Source organism: Hirundo rustica, chromosome 1 (assembly GCF_015227805.2).
Source record: "Hirundo rustica isolate bHirRus1 chromosome 1, bHirRus1.pri.v3, whole genome shotgun sequence".
NCBI lineage: Eukaryota > Metazoa > Chordata > Aves > Passeriformes > Hirundinidae > Hirundo > Hirundo rustica.
Window position 1 is genome coordinate 141,888,792 of NC_053450.1, and position 15,880 is coordinate 141,904,671.

The 15,880-nt window shown below is 38.9% G+C and overlaps 1 protein-coding gene across 9 annotated transcripts in view; it reads right to left on the reverse strand.

Moving 5' to 3' along the window:
* Nucleotides 1-1,207: 1,207 nt before the first annotated feature.
* The window catches only part of ARHGAP12 (Rho GTPase activating protein 12), a 74,040-nt gene continuing 59,367 nt past the window's right edge, over nucleotides 1,208-15,880 (reverse strand). For 6 of the 9 annotated variants that reach the window (XM_040058668.2, XM_040058592.2, XM_040058601.2 and 3 more), the window contains 9 exons: nucleotides 12,559-12,663; nucleotides 12,108-12,206; nucleotides 9,430-9,532; nucleotides 8,385-8,504; nucleotides 5,414-5,512; nucleotides 3,304-3,381; nucleotides 2,392-2,526; nucleotides 2,023-2,125; nucleotides 1,208-1,616 (listed from right to left, as the gene is read on the reverse strand). In XM_040058668.2, the coding sequence (XP_039914602.1) occupies nucleotides 1,442-1,616; nucleotides 2,023-2,125; nucleotides 2,392-2,526; nucleotides 3,304-3,381; nucleotides 5,414-5,512; nucleotides 8,385-8,504; nucleotides 9,430-9,532; nucleotides 12,108-12,206; nucleotides 12,559-12,663 (1,017 nt within the window). In that variant the 3' untranslated portion in view covers nucleotides 1,208-1,441. Of the gene's footprint in view, nucleotides 1,617-2,022; nucleotides 2,126-2,391; nucleotides 2,527-3,303; nucleotides 3,382-4,104; nucleotides 4,288-5,413; nucleotides 5,513-8,384; nucleotides 8,505-9,429; nucleotides 9,533-12,107; nucleotides 12,207-12,558; nucleotides 12,664-15,880 lie in introns of those variants that run through there. The other 3 variants (XM_040058658.2, XM_040058618.2, XM_058419932.1) reach the window with 2 other exon arrangements.

A 15,880-nucleotide genomic window follows, 5' to 3' on the forward strand; every position in this document is an offset into this window, starting at 1 on the left:
GTCAGATACAGCAGTTAGTCTAGAAAAATACATTTAAAAAAATCTTCAGCAGACCATGCTCCCTGTAACAAAATCTTTCAAAAGCAATTTTACAAATTATTCTACATTAATGTAAAAAGAAAATCTTAAATTTAGCATTGTGGATTCCATCAAACATCTATCAAAACATGACTTTCACTATGTGTAGATGTTAGAATTCATAATACATTTTTCTAATGCATCCTGTACATATTAAATAACCTAAAAGGCTCTTCTTGTAGTGCATTAACAATTTAGCAAGCACACTCAGTATTTCTCCAGTACCATTTGCATTACAGTTATTTGCCCGCAAATGTAATTAACATCTAAAAGTGCACACAGTTAGATCTCCCTCCCTCCCCATAACCTGTTTCCCTGTTGAAACCCAGACATCCACTGGAAACATTATCCTACCATAGCTAATCTACCCATGATTAGAAATGTGTGACTAAAGGGTTCTTAAACTATACAGGAACTGAATTATATACAGGAATCAAAAGGACAGCCTGTATTTACATCAAGAATGAACTTCCACTACCACAGCATTATACCAAGAACTCAATACAGTGTTACAGTCGGTATTTACTTAGGACTTTAGCTTTAGATCAGTATAACACAAAACTTAGCTCAGGACATACCCTGAAAGAATGAACATGTTTATTAAATATTACTTCTATTGTGCCCCAAGACAAATAACCATTGCTGGATATTCTTACAAGTTCAGTGTTTGAAATAGTGTAATAATGTGCTGCTCAATGAAGCAGCAAAGAACTTCCAGAGAGGCTGCTGGGGGAAAACAAACAAAGAAAGAAGTTTAAAAAAAAAAAAAAAAGAGAGACAGAAGAACAGGAGAAAAAGAAGGAAAGAAGGCAGCAGATACCAAGAGAAGAATTAGATTTGAATAATTAAACCAAACTATTAGCGCAAGTCTACGACAGTCACTGCATGCAGAAACCCCTTGGAAAAGTGTCATATAGATCTAAGTAGGTTTTAATAAAAGAGCTTAAGATGTAACTTCACTGAATTTTTCCATAGCAGGAAAAATGGTAGGACTTTTCCCCATCATATGGAAGAATTTTGAGATTAAATTCCAGATTATCCAGTCTGAGATTATTAGTTTTACTCTCCAAGAAATCCAGTGTATGAACCTATATTAATTTTTTCCAATTATACTTAAAAAAGGCAAACAAACTTTTCAATTCACTTTTTATATTGAGCTTTTCAAAGAAATCTGAAGTGTTGTCTTTAATTCGCATTAAAGTGGTCAAACATTTCTCCTGTTTCTCCCCTCCCCAAAAGTGCAAAAAACAAGTTGCTGCTTGGTCCACAAACATAAAACATCATATACAGGAAGAGGTTTTCCTTCTGATGGAGTAGTGCTGCCAACCCATCACTTCCAGTTTCTTCTTCTCCATGAAAAATGTCAGCGTCCAAAGACGGAATTCAATTCCAGTAGAATTAACTCTACAATCTGATTCTGGTATACTGTGTGGACTGCTATGTTACCAGTCTCTTTCTCTGGTTTTAATAAGGTTGGACCAAAAACTATTGCTATACTTTGATAGGTCATTCGGTTCTTTTCTCCATTTTCTACAACTCTGAAAGAGGAAAAAAAACAGACAAAAAGAGATTTAGTTAGCAGTGTTAGGGCAATAGGATGACAGAAGAAGATACATCCCAAAGCAAATGGCTATTCAGAGTATTTATTTAATGAGTAGTCTTGCTATTAGGACATACAGCTGCTGTAATTCCTCTCTCTACAAAAAACAGTTTTGTTTTGCAATGTCCTTCTTGGTCCTCTCACAGTCCGTCTAAAGGACCTGCCAGCAAACATCACAACTATGTAACATACTGTCTCAAGTCTGGCGCTCTGCAAGCTCATACCCAAACAGACAGATACACTGCTTTTACCCAGTCCTACATAAAAAAATGCAGTAAGAATGCACTTGGATTCTTTAAGGGAGGATCAGCAACACAAAGCCTTTCCTTCTATCTGTTACTTACCTTTTCAGGTGCCTAAAGAGTACCTGCATCGTGTCCTGATTTGGTTTTGGCAACTGCTTGATTAAATCTTTAACAGCAGGGACACGCTGCCTTGGTTCTTGCTCTGCAAAAGGGTGAGGTTGAGAAACAAAAGTTGAGTATTTTTGTCTGAAACTTTAGCAGAAGATTGAAGCGGCTGGGAATGAAAGCCACGGTTTGCAGCGCTAATGCGAAATAGGACACTGCCACCTCCCGGCCGGCCCCGGCACCACGGACAGGCGATTCCGGACAAGTCACCCCGGTCACCAAAACATCCTTCTTATGTCCAAAGCAATTTAAAAAATTGTGCAGGACTTATTTAAGCACCGTATGCAAGTTCTCCAGACTTACTAATTGCATTGACAAAGTCATTGAAGTGGTTGTAAGTGAACAGCGGCTCTGGCAATTCCCTGAAGAACATTTTTAGAGCTCCTGTAATGACATGGATATCCTCCCATTTACTATCATTCAAGTCCAGCTTCTCATCTGAGAAAGAAAAATAAATAATTAATTATAATATTTTAGCTATAAAAACTTTTTTTTTTTAAATTGACTCAATTATTCTTCTGTACTTATTTCTTTCAAAGGAGTGAAGACTTGCTCCATTCCAGCACATCCCATATCCCATTCTGGGATACAGAGCTGCAGCAGCAGATGGAGATGGCTAAACTCTGCCTACTGCACTACATACAGTTCCCCTACTCCTAGGGCATTTTCCAGAAGGGAACAGGAGCTGCTGACATAACAAAAATTTTACTGTTAGATTCTGTCAATCAGGAAACAAGAGGTCAGATTGTGGATGAACCACACCAAGATAGTGCCAGAAGAAAGGGGTTTATACATGGAGTACAGTGAAGATCAGCTAAGTCCTCCCCCACTAAAAGGCAGTTATCAAATCTCACAAAAAAAAAGAAACCAAAAAACCCTTACAATTTTGATGCTAGTGGAAGCTTAACATGCTGTTTTTCCATAAGGTAGTGAGTTATTTTGTTTGAAATAATCCCACTTCCTCAAATTCTATTACCATCTTTTTTTTAGAATTCCGTTCTAGCAATGCCTCTGTGGTCCACACGAGACTAAACCTCCAGAAGATCAGGTTTTTCGAGTGATGTTACATTGTCATTTCTGTAATTCTGAAGTAACTTTACTTTGAAGATGACAGCCATTTCTCAAGACTTATAAAGAGAAATCTTTTTCCTTAGCTTTCTATGAACTCCAAATCTGAAAATATATGCCATTGTACTATAATTGGAGGGAACTTACCATGATTGACTGCAAATCTCAGCTTCTGTATCACTGCAAGATTGCCACTAACTCTGTATAAGCCATCAATATCTAATCCTGAAACAAAGGGATAAATCCGTTTTAATACCTTACGTATGTATAGGTCGACTCAGCAAAATTAAAAGCAAAGGAAACCCATCTTGTAACAAAGAAATAAATAGTTAAAACTAGCTTGTTTTGATGGGCAGGTCATGTAAGACAGAGGAGATTTAATTTGCTGACACAAGTTTGGCAGCATTGAGGCCAAAGCAATCTCTAAAACTTCTTATTCAAGTAGTAATGAGGCAACAGCTCCAAGTTTCCCTGGTGGGATCAGATGTCCTGTTTAAGGTGCTCTTGGTGGGTGGGCAGGGAATACATGGGAGTCCAACATGCAATAACCAGGTATTTTGTAGATACAATGTTCAACTTTTAATGTATGGTTAAGAAAAACCCAATCAAGTCATGCATAGACAGCATCTCAAAGTTGTCAAGTGACCATGTTTACATGGAAAAGGAACAATGTACATGCACACTCAGAGCTACCCAACAGCCTACAGAACTAAAATGGGCAGCCCTTGCCTTACAGGACTGCACACTCGACCAGAAAAGAAGAAAACTGTATCTCTGTGGCTGCTACTGCAGTTACTCAGAAGTGATTAGGAGGTAAAGAATTGATCTGAAAAGCCACTTGGATGCAGCAGGTGAGTCAGTGCCTCTGAGAGCGTGTTGCCAGAATACCTGCAAGTCCCTGTAGCTCCTCAAGGAGTTGTCTGATGCAACACAGCACAGTTACCAGCACATCTGACATATCCCTTTTCCCCATAATCCACTAGTAAATCCTTTACAGAAAGAACTGATTTGAAGTGTATTGGCAGAAAGAAGAAGAGTTGGAGAGGTAGGAAAAAAAAGCTGTTCATTTCTGTCAGCTTCCCCTCAGGTATTTAAAAAAGGAAAACTTCACTATCTTCACTGCAGTCCTGCCTTTAAAATAAAAAAGAAATTAAAAGTAAAAAAAAAAAAAGAAACAAGGTAAAATAACCCCTTTCTCACAATCTTCAGATCACAAATGGAATAAAGCCTGCTGCCACTGGCAAGGTGGCAATTTGTCAAACTGGAGTAATGCAATGGAAGCAGTTTTTCTCCCCTCCCAGGCCACAAGATAGAAGCATTGACAAAGAGGACTACAGGCCAAATGAAGTTCCCATGGAAGATGCCTTAGAATTCACATGTACTCCCCCTGTAACACTTACCCTGATACTCAAGAGAATGTTCTCAGATTAACAGACCGGTAAATATCTGAATGATGATTATGGAGATGCCATAATCCCCTCTCAGTCATCTTTTCCACGAGATAAGGCAAAGACAACAGCAAGAAACAGGCAAGAAAACCCATAGAAACCTCAGCCAAATCAGGAGTCAAAACTGACAAATTTTCAACAAAAATGTGAAGATGTGTTTTACAGCAGAAAACCCATAAGGTCACATGTAGCTTTCACACAAAGTGTTCTCAGTTATTAGGTAGGAAATACATTGAAAGCAAACAATAACTGATTCAATATGTAAACACTGATAATCTCCAGAATTGCATAAAATTTAGCAATTCGTGTAACTGGCTGAAGGGCACCAAACCAACAGATTGGTCTTCTGGCAGTCAGTGCATACACAGAGCAGGGACACAACCTTTCCCTAAAAGTTCATTTCAAGGAAGTTTTAATAGAAGCAATTGTTAGCATGCTTAAACCTTCCAAAATGAATAGTTGCATTTCAATAGTCTCACTCTTAATCTGAAAAAAAAACTTGATGGGCTGAGCTTTTCTACTACTCCATGTAATCCCTCTTCCCTTGGAGCCTTGCTGCCAGGAGGCTGTCCTGCCTCTCCTCAGCTTGAAATATACTGAAGCAGATCAGTTTCTCAGGTATAAGATTTCCTCCCCTCTCCCCACTTCGGATCCCACCTCTGTCCTCGCTCTTGAAAACCCAACACTAACTCCAGATACAAGTTTCAGATTATTTCCCCAAATAAACCAACAGTATTTTGAAATTTAAATGTTCAACATTAAGAACGGTGAGCTAGAGAGATTTGTAAACAAAAAAAATTCAACCATACCATGTTCCTCAACATGCTCAATGCACAGCTTCACGAACTTTGGCACCGTGCTGTTTTCTCTTTGACACAAGCTGGTGAGATTTGAACCAAAAACTTGATCTGGAACCAAGTAAAGAGACTGATTTACAGTGGAACAGGACTCGAGTGACAGAACTAGTTCAGGTTAAAACAAACCTCTACAAAGGGCAAAGTCTACTGGATACAATTGTCGCAGTATTGGAGAGGAAATAGGAAAGTTTTGAAAGGAGTTCTCAGCAGCTCCCAGCGAGAAAAAGCTCCCAGTAAGAAGAGCGTCAGCAGCTACACAAACGTGAGCCTCCAAGAAAGGAAGTTTTGCTACTGAAATCATTTTAATCCATCAGGTGATACTTAAAAGAATCATTTCGTCAATAATGTTACAAGAAATTTAATGGATTCAAATATGTCCTATTACACTCCATTCCTGTCCCAAGTTCAACATGCATTTATTGCAATCTTTGTTAAAAATTCAAAAAGATAATGCACTTTAACTGGAGTGAAAGCTTTTGGCATTGCTTGGGAAAAAACCCTGCAAAATGTCATCTTTCACTGCACCCACTGTTTAACACAGCATTATATATAAATTGACTTTAATGTAGAGTCTTCTTATATTTTTAAGTTCTGACACAAATCTGTAAATGACAGACTTTTACCTCAGAGCTCTGAATGGTTGCAAGTCTGACCATGCATAGGCAACCTGCTACAAGGTCAGAATCTAAATACAGGTTATTTATGGGCAATGGTAAATCTGAGTCTTATTTCAAATCTACACAATCCAGGGGAAGTATTTTCCATCATAAAGTGGAGCAAAAATGAAAATCAGCTTGGACAGAGAGGAGAATCTTGCAACATCTCAGTGAATTTTAGCAACATGTTAATTCTTGCTCAGATTGCTATCACCAAAATATTTGATAGATCCATTTCTTGGGCTTTCATCAAAGATGCCCAAATAATAGATGGCCTCTTCTGTTCAGATGCATGAGGGTGACATGGGGTCTTGAGACAGAGAAGCAAAGATCCCACTCCTTAAGGGAAGGGGTGTTTGTTGGTTTGTTTACTCTTAAATTAGATACGTAAGTGGCCATCCTCCCAGAATCTGGTGTATCTTACTTCAGAGCTTCTGAAAAAGAGAGACTGCTCTTGCATTTGCATCATGCACAGCATCTAGCCCACTTTTCACGTTCGATAATTTCAGTAGATTAACAACCCTTGCATCTTAACTAGTGCTTTGGGAAACCCAAAGAGCACACCAAACCAATTTTACAGTATGAAATGGGCATTTAATGGCATTATTAGCTGGATATGATAAGGCCAGTGGTCCACACCACTTCAGTGCTGTGGCAGCTACTCACGCAGCGAGCTTTATAAGCAGAATCAGTAGCAAAGGATTGAAAAAGCCCACGCAGCAGAAAGCCAGGCTAGCATGCAGCTGTGGCAGGTAAAGCAATGCAGATTAGGTAGCAGAAGAAAATAGTAGCATGTAACAAAGTAATTTGCTACAATTGCCTTCGATTTTAATAATTTCAACATATACATGAGAAGTATTTTTTCTTCACATCCTAAAAGTAACTTCTGTACTTTTGATTTTCCACGGAACAAAACGTTAACACAGTTCCTTCTCCACTTAGTGCATGCTGTTTCAAGTGGATTTTTTCTTCCCAAACTTTTCTAGTTTTTCTGCCCCTACTTGATTTGCCAAGCTTTCCATTTACTAAGCTTGTTCTGCAGCAGCCACAAAAGTACACTGGGCTTTTAAATGAAGACTTCTGTATTCTTCATTCATACAATAAATGTAAAGCTGTACAGTGCACATCCAACCTTTAAAACTTACACCATGCTTTCAAATAAAAACCAAACTCTTCATTCCTTAACGCCTTTATTAAAAATCCAATCATTAGCACGCACACGTACAAATTAAACTTGGCTTAGTGTTCACTGTTGCCAATGTCAGAAGTTACGTCACTGAGCCATGACATGAATATTAAGTTGTAAAGCAGAGCAAAACGTCAAAGTCTTGGAATAATGCTTCCTTATTCCAAACAAAATTTCCATCATTTACACGTAAATTATATTTGCAGATACACAAATATATCAAACACCACATGCAACAGAAGCACACCTGGTAAAGTATGCGGTGAGGCAAATCACAGTAGGATTTGATCTGGTATTTGCCTACCCATATGCTACTTTGACCCTAGTAGAGCACCACCTACAAGTCCTGCTAAAGTATACAAATAAATAAATAAATGAAGTTTTACAATGAGTACCAAGTCAATAATTTATACAAACACATTAACTTAAACCTCTGCAAATACTGTTCTCTCAAGTTTCTACAAGTGTGACAAAAAGAAATCTTTCATTACTTTGATTCAAGAGTATCCGTAACACTCTTCATAAAACAATTAAAACAATGTATACATTCAAAAAATGTTATGGGAAAAAGATGCTTAAGTTAAGACTCCTGTAACCTCATCCTGGTTTTCCTAAATATTTCATTTCTTTTGATATGGCACATGATTGTCTGGTTCCACGTGAACTAAAACACCCTTGTCAAACGGGTGAGCACACGCACTCAGCTTTGTACCCAAAGGGCTGTCCTTTCCCCTGCTTGCACAAATGAGGTCATGTATCTGGATTTCCAGCTCAGAAGGGTGGAATGCAGTGCTTCTTAGCTAGAGAGTCCAAGTCCAAACGGGCTTCTGGCACCGTTTTCACTGCGGTTTGGCCAGCAATGAGCCAAGGAGAGGGCATCCTCCGAGCAGTTTAACGGCCAGTAACAGCACTCAGAAGTACAGCAATCACCAGTTCCACTATACATCCAAGACTTTTGTTAAACCAACTATACACATGTATGTATTTTACTCTGAAACTAGACCATTTTAACCCCATTGTACACATGAACTACTAAATTCAGCTTTTCAAATTACGTCCTCTGTTAAAAAGGTTCATTTACCCTTAATGTAGCCTTTTTCACGGACAGCTTGTAATGTAGGGCGCCGCGTAAGAAACTTCTTGAGCTTCGTTTTGGTCTTTTTCTGATCTGTGGAGTCTATATTGCTGGGTGCTTTCACGGCTAAAAAGAGAAACACATTCAGCGTTACTACCCACAGAACCAACACTGCATTTATCAGCCAAGGAACCAACTTTAACAGAAAAGAACAACTGCACTCCAAAACACACAAAGAAACCTATGCAAATTTGCAGCACATTCCTTTCTGGAACTCCTTCTAAATGCAATGCATTTTTCAAACTACTAAGAGACAACCCTGTCACTAAAAACTTGCAACTAAATGGTAGCTTATGCATGGAATTGATGTGGAAATTTAAAAATGCAGCTACATTTCAAAACCGGTCCTGTCTTTCATTAGGTTAACTATTTTGAAAGAAATAAATACTTTTTTGAAAATTACATACAGGGCCTGCAAGGAAAAGACAAAAAATGGGAAGTTAATTCCTGCGTCAAAAAGACATTTAGTTCCAAAATTCTAAAGGTGTTATTAAAAATCTTTTGTTTCTCTAAACAGCCAATACATCAGCAGCAACTTAGTGAAATTGCAGCCCAAATTAATAGTGCAAATATTTATAGATGCTGTGCCACAGATAAAACACAATTCCAATCAGTAAAATGAAAAAAGAATTCTTATTCAAAACTATAAAAGTCAGATGCTATTTCTGTGCATTTGACAACACCTTGAAAATAATTCATTTCACCACTGCTTATCTTCCCCCGTTTTAAATGTGTCATACAACAGGAGCTAAAGACATTTCACATGTCTTTTCTTCTTCTTCCTTTTTTGAAGTATGATTAATAAAACATGGAGGAAAATTTACCAAGTGGCATAAAGATGTAGAATGAACTATATTATGATGCTTTCTAAACTTCAGTAGTTTCATTTTCAGCTGTCCTTTTGAATTCTTCCCTATTTACACAATACTGAAGATGCAGAAAATGGAAACTGGCACTGCTAGAATCAATAAATGGAAAATTTTCAACTCACAACGAAGTTTCTTAGAATCTTTATTTTCTTTCTCTTTGTCTTGCTTTTCCACTCCAGGGGAATCCGGCACCTCATCATCTAATGCTTCATCAGACTCTATTACCTGTTGGATTTAAGAAGATATGCAGTGCTCAGTTTGCCAGTTCAGAAAATAATACAGCATTAACACACACATTTCCTGCAGACAGTTCTACAATACACAATTTTTCCCACAATAATGACATTCAGTTTGTTCTCTCCTGAACTGTAGATGTTAAACACCTTCAGAGACAACACCACTCTCATTGGCAGAGTGAGCAACTTTGAGAAACACTATTTCATCATAACACTCAATAAAGAAAATGGTGCTGGACACTGAACAAAGTACAACCAACCTTTCATGATAACACTTCATTACATCAACCAATAAACAACCAAAGTGATTCTTGGTTGGGCTTATTTTCCAAATCCAATATACAAACATCAGCTATTTAATGGTCTGCCACAGAAATAGCAGACTAAGAAGAGTAAAAAAAAAAAGATTCTAGAGCATTTACCCAATTTGTTTTCTCTAGAAGTAAAATTTTCTTAATAGAAAATAGAACTATCAGTTGGAAAATCTCACTACTGCCAAAACATACATTGAATTCACTCTGAAAATTAAGTGTACCAGTGCCTAAAATTCTTGCCCTGTGTTCCTGCCATCTCAGCATAGTCTCATTAAACATTGTTAAGTAAAAACACAGACCATGTTGAAGTGTGGGGGCACCAGAGTCTGCTGATCTTACCTGCAGCCCATGCTACGTGTGTGACTGCAGACATACCAGGAGATGGGGAAACTTCCTCAGCTTCAGTACAGCATATTCCCTTCCCAAACTCAGTAAGTCTTACTTCACTTCAGCTGAAGTGAACTGGACTGCTACACAGCTGCCAAAATCTGACTGCAGAGTGCCTTCTTTTACAAGGAAGGAAACTGTAAAAATGAAGCAGGGCTGTGCACTCCAGAGCACCGAGTGAGCAGCAGCATGACTTCATGGACTAAGCTGCACTTTAACCTGTAGGGCAGTGTTACCTTTAAATACCTTCATTCCTGCTCCTTTTCAAAAGCTTTGGACAGCATTTTTACACATCAAAGATCAATATATTCAACTGCCCAAATAATGTCCCCACTAAGGATCCTCTGCCACTCTTCAAGAAGCCTTAAGGCTTTTTAGGATTGGCATATTTTAAAACTACTAAATGCTTTGGGAAAAAAACCACCTGGGATCTAGTTTGTTCTATGCAACAAGTCTAAAGTAATAACTTGGACATTTCTGTGTTTAAAAAAGAGCAGTCACATCCTTTGCAGGTAGCTGTTCCTCTTGTACCAGATACTGCCACAACAGCAGCCTGAGGCAGCAAAGAGAACAGAATCTGATCTGCCCTTTCTTTTGAGGAAGATCTTGTCATGCTAGCAACAGCACCTCGGCCATGGAAAAAAGAGACCACAGCTACTATTACCATAAACTTTCCAAAATTACAAGTTGGCTTTTAGATCTGATGGATTTTTGTACCCAAAGCTTCAGTGCTTCAAATTATCAGGTAGTCTAATGCACTTTCTTGACTTATGCCTTGTAGTCTTGGGTCTCTTGGCTACCAGCTCCCAGCAGTGTACATCAACAGCTCCTCCAGAGTGCTGATAAACTCTCCTTATTCCCCATTCACTTCCTCAACCTAACACGTAATTCCTCGTTCACATCTCGCCACATCTCAGCCTTTCCATCTTCACTCATTTTTAAGCAGGGAAGAAGTGGCCTCAGTTGTGTCACACAGGACAGGCAGGAGAAGGGTGTCACTGAGTGACTGGGTGACACTGCCTTGCCTGGTTATTAAGAGCCATGACATTTCCATACCGGGAGAGAGCAGATTAGGAACCTGAACCACGAGCACCCAGAAAGAAACTCAACCATTCATATTAACCTGCTGTGTTTCGTGGAAAGCACCCATATGTGAAAAGCACTATCAGAGCTAAGAGAAATGAAAGCCACTGACTGGCACTGAAAGGAACAAAACTGGAGCTTATGGACAGCAGCCAAGCCTGGAACTATTAAAAAGTAAGAATACACATGAAGTAAGCTTGATAGGAGAGCAATATTTTCTCCAAGATTTCCTCCAATTTCTAAATTAAAAAATGGTTAATCTTGTTTGGCAATATCAAGAGCAAATGCTTGAGCACTTCTCTGGTAATTAAATACTTGGCATTATGCTGTCAGATAAGAAGAGATAATACAGTATTTTGCCAGGACTTTTAATTTGCACTTCAGTGCAGCCATAGTAAGAGAAGAGCAGTATAAAAGGCTAACAAATGTATGTCACGAAGTTGTCCCTTGGCCATCCTCCCCCTTTCATTCCCTCTCTATCAGAACCTTTCAAGTCACTGAGACAGAACCAGTATTTGGGCACAGAAGTAAGTTCATTTCTGGGATGGACACCAGCCCACGCCTCCTGGATCTTAAGCCAGTGGACCATCTTTCTCCCTTTGCCACTATTAATTATATTTCACTCACCACCACCTGGAACTGCCATATCCTCAAACTCCTGCCTGCTCTCAAGAAAATCAGTAAATCAAGATGCACATGAAGCATTAGAAGTTGTTATATCAATTAGTTTACTAATTAATATTACTGTGAAAATAGAACCTTCATGATTTAAATACTTACCTGATTATTGATGGTGTAGTTAAGAACTTTATACCATTCATTAATAAAGCTGTCATTATCTGATTGAATTAAGAGCTCAGTACCTTGGCGAGTTTTTAGCTTTAAAGAAAAAAAAAACATATCATTAGAATTGATAAACACACTACAGTTCAAAAGTAAAATTACCTAAATCAAATTAAACTTCTCGCTAGCAAAATTGTTAGCCAATAAACAGCCTCTCAAGAACATTCACCAGCGAGAACAGCCATTAACATTCTCCTTAAAACTGAAAGCATATACAGATAATTAATACAGACATATTAAAAATGGACAGACATTAAAAATGGACGTTTCTTGCAGGTCGAAGTGGATAAAACTCAGTTTTATGAGGTTTTGATTCTACGTTTAAAGAAAATGTCTCATCTCAGTAATTGAAGTTCATATAATTCTGCATTTAAATTAAGAAATCTACCTCAATAACATTCTTTTTGCTGGATTTGTCCTTCGAGGCCCAGTCAATCAGTGCCCCTTTGAGATCCACTGTAAATTCTGGCTTGGACTGATTGACACCGAACTTCTGGAAAAAATAGGAACAATGATGATAAAATTAAACCTGAAGAAATTCTTTACAGTCTTGCAATCTTTTAAATATAAAATGTATTATTTACAGTCTATACAACTTAAACCAGATACAGTACTTTGCCACCAACCAACAGGCATGACACCAGGAAAACAAAAACCTTCCACACAACAACCTTTCAGCATGTCTATTATAAGCTGCTCAGCTTAAAGCCCTCAAAATTCTGTAAATTTAAGTGCCAATCAGATTCCAGCAGAGCTTTTTTCCTATCACAAGCAGTAGAAATCCATACAACATTTGATTGTAGCTTTATTTTAGTCAGGATAGTCCCAAGCTTAAAGCAAAACCAGCTAATAGGTAACTGAACAAAAAATCCCCAAACATTCTGCCACTTAATCAGTGGTTGTATATAAAACCAAAAATCAAACCACAAACAGTAGGTTTGCTGGACAGGAATCACATCCCTCCACACTGAAGGAGCACTCTCATTCATCTATTTATAATTTTTTTAAAACATTTACCCACCCCCCAACGCTTTTATACTTTTCTGTAGTGCTTCTATTGCAATACTGGAGCGTGTCCTACCAAGTGAACAGAACTCACTGTCTGTCTACTAAGCAAACAGCAAATAAACAAAACTATGAATAATAATACTAAAAAACCCCTAAACATTTAGCCCACAAGTAACCCTTCAAACAATTTAGAGGAAAACATGAGGGAGCTATTTTTACCTCCTACTTTCACATTCATACGAGGTATCAGAATTTTTTAAATAAAGTACTTCTACTAGGATTTCAACATACACCACATAGCTTTGAAATGTAATTCCTCAAGGAAACCAGTTCAGTGGCCCACACAGGCAAAAAGCTCTAATTACGAGTGACATGAGTAAAATATGGAACAGTGAAAGCTGGAAGTCACTCAGTTACAGCACAGAAATTTCATGCCGTGGGTCCAGGGCAAGCTTGTAGCATCTGCTCCCCTCCTCTTCTCTTAATTCTTCACCAAGTCTTTGATGTGTGAATGCTGTTCCCGTGACAGCTTGGGGGGACCGAAGCCCCAGGACAAGCTCCTTGCTGCAAACACAAGTTTCCAGCCTGTACAAGAACAGCCATATCCAAGGGGAGAAAAGATGGATCAGAAAACAGGACTAATCTGCTGCTTCTGATTAAACTCCCAGCAAGGATGTTAATTAATGCTAATTGTGTTTCAGAAAGGCTGTTTACCACTAGAAGATCTCCACGCCTACAGTCCTAAGGGCAATGAAGTGCTGAATGGAAAGTAGCATCTTAACTTCTTTATTTTACCCACGAAATATCAGTATAGGGCTGTACTTCTAATTTACCCTATGCCAATTAACACTTGGGAAAAAAAAATCCCCACCACCTTCCCCTTTCTAATTTAATTCTCAGATACCTCATCCAAGAACATTTCTTATTAATTATAGTAGAGCTTTTGAGAGAAGCTCAGCTCAGCAGCAGAGTCCACAGGAACAACCTCTGGGCCATTTTGGCTCTTGCAGCAGCTGGCCACTCAAGAGAAAGTCACATAACTGCTTCACACACATCCAAAGTGTCCCAGACACGCGCTTCCTGGCAGTCTAGATCAATCTTGCTGCGTGTTGGAAAAAAAAATTAAATCAATTTATAGAGTCTGGCACAGGAGAGAACAGAAACTAGTGCCAAAGTCCTCTACAGGATTGGGGGCAGAGGAGTGATTAGTTAAAACCATGGCCCACATGATGCTGAGAATCACAGGACAGGACTTGCCACAGGTGACATCAACACTTAACAAGAAAAAAAATGTTACCTGCCAGTGTTGTTTGGACCAAAAGAAAAGCCCTCCACTACATTAGCTTGCTGTATCCACACCTGACAGATTACAGCACTACCTCCTACAGCTTTACACTTCACCCATCTTTTTGGCCTGACTCCCCTCAGCATTTCAGAGAAGCATAGAAGAAAGCAAAAACTAAAGCCAAAAGGGAAAAAAAAGAAGTCTTTTACCACCCCTTCACACAAATGGTGGCCAAACTGCTGTGAGGTCCAAGGGTGGGGAAACCCAGGCAAACAATCCAGCTACCCTGTAAAGCTCTTAGACACATTACATACTCGTCACAACCTTAAAGGACATTTTAAGTTTACCATGCAGGCTCTCCTTTGAGCTTTCCTGTCAAGGTTCTTTTCTGCTCCTGAGTCTCTGAAAATGAGATGCTGGCAGCCATTTCCCTCCTTAAAGCTTTCAGGAGCGAGTGCTGCACAGGGCTGCTCACACAACCTGCACACAAAGGTTGCTGAAGGCAACTGAACCCTCCTGAAGCCAGCAGGTTCTGCTGACAAAGGGCAAAAACAAACAAAAAAAGAGCCTTTCCTTTTGCATCTGGTGCCACACAGACATTAAGTCTGCTTTCTCTAAACATAGTGCTACCTAGTCAGCACCAGTCAGGAGAAATCCAGCCCTGACTGAGCAGACACCTTACTCTTACTGGATTTCTCTTTTGAGCTGTCTGGGAATTTTGGAAAGGACAGCAATGTAAAACAGAAAGTGGGAGAGGTCTATACGTGGTGCTGCCAGCTGTCCTAGATATGAAGCTGTCCTACAGCAACTTCTGACAGTTTTTTTAGACAAAAAACATAGTCATGGGTTGTATGCAAGAGGTAACTTTTTGGAAAGAATAGTGTGTTTTCTTTGCTTTAGATAGAGTAGATGCTGTGCAGCTTAAGGACAGCCTTGACGATGTGTACTGACGTCAATAAATACAAGGAAGGCCTTTGCAATCTTTTCAGGATTTTCTCCAAGTCCTGGAAGCCTGCACAGGGACAAACCACACAGCTTCTACTGTGACAAATTCTAGCATTCTTTGGAAACAGAACTGGAAGTTATTTATGAGAAGATTTTGGATGTACAAATGGCACCTGGCATTCTTGTAATTCTGTTTCTTATTAGAGTTGGGAAGGATGTTTTAAATCCTCCTCATCCATGGATGGACTGTGGAAAGAAAGTTGTGGAGACGGATGCACCATTTTGGCTGGCAGGGGAGTTTCAAAATGACAGCTTAATCACAAAAAGAAGAAGAAGAAAAAAATCTTTATAGTCACAGCAAAATGATGAATTGTTCCTACCCTAGATTGATAGGAGCATTTGCATTCCAGAAAGTTTTTTATGAAAGCATCTGAACTCCTCTATAATCAGCAGTGCAATACTGAGGAACTGT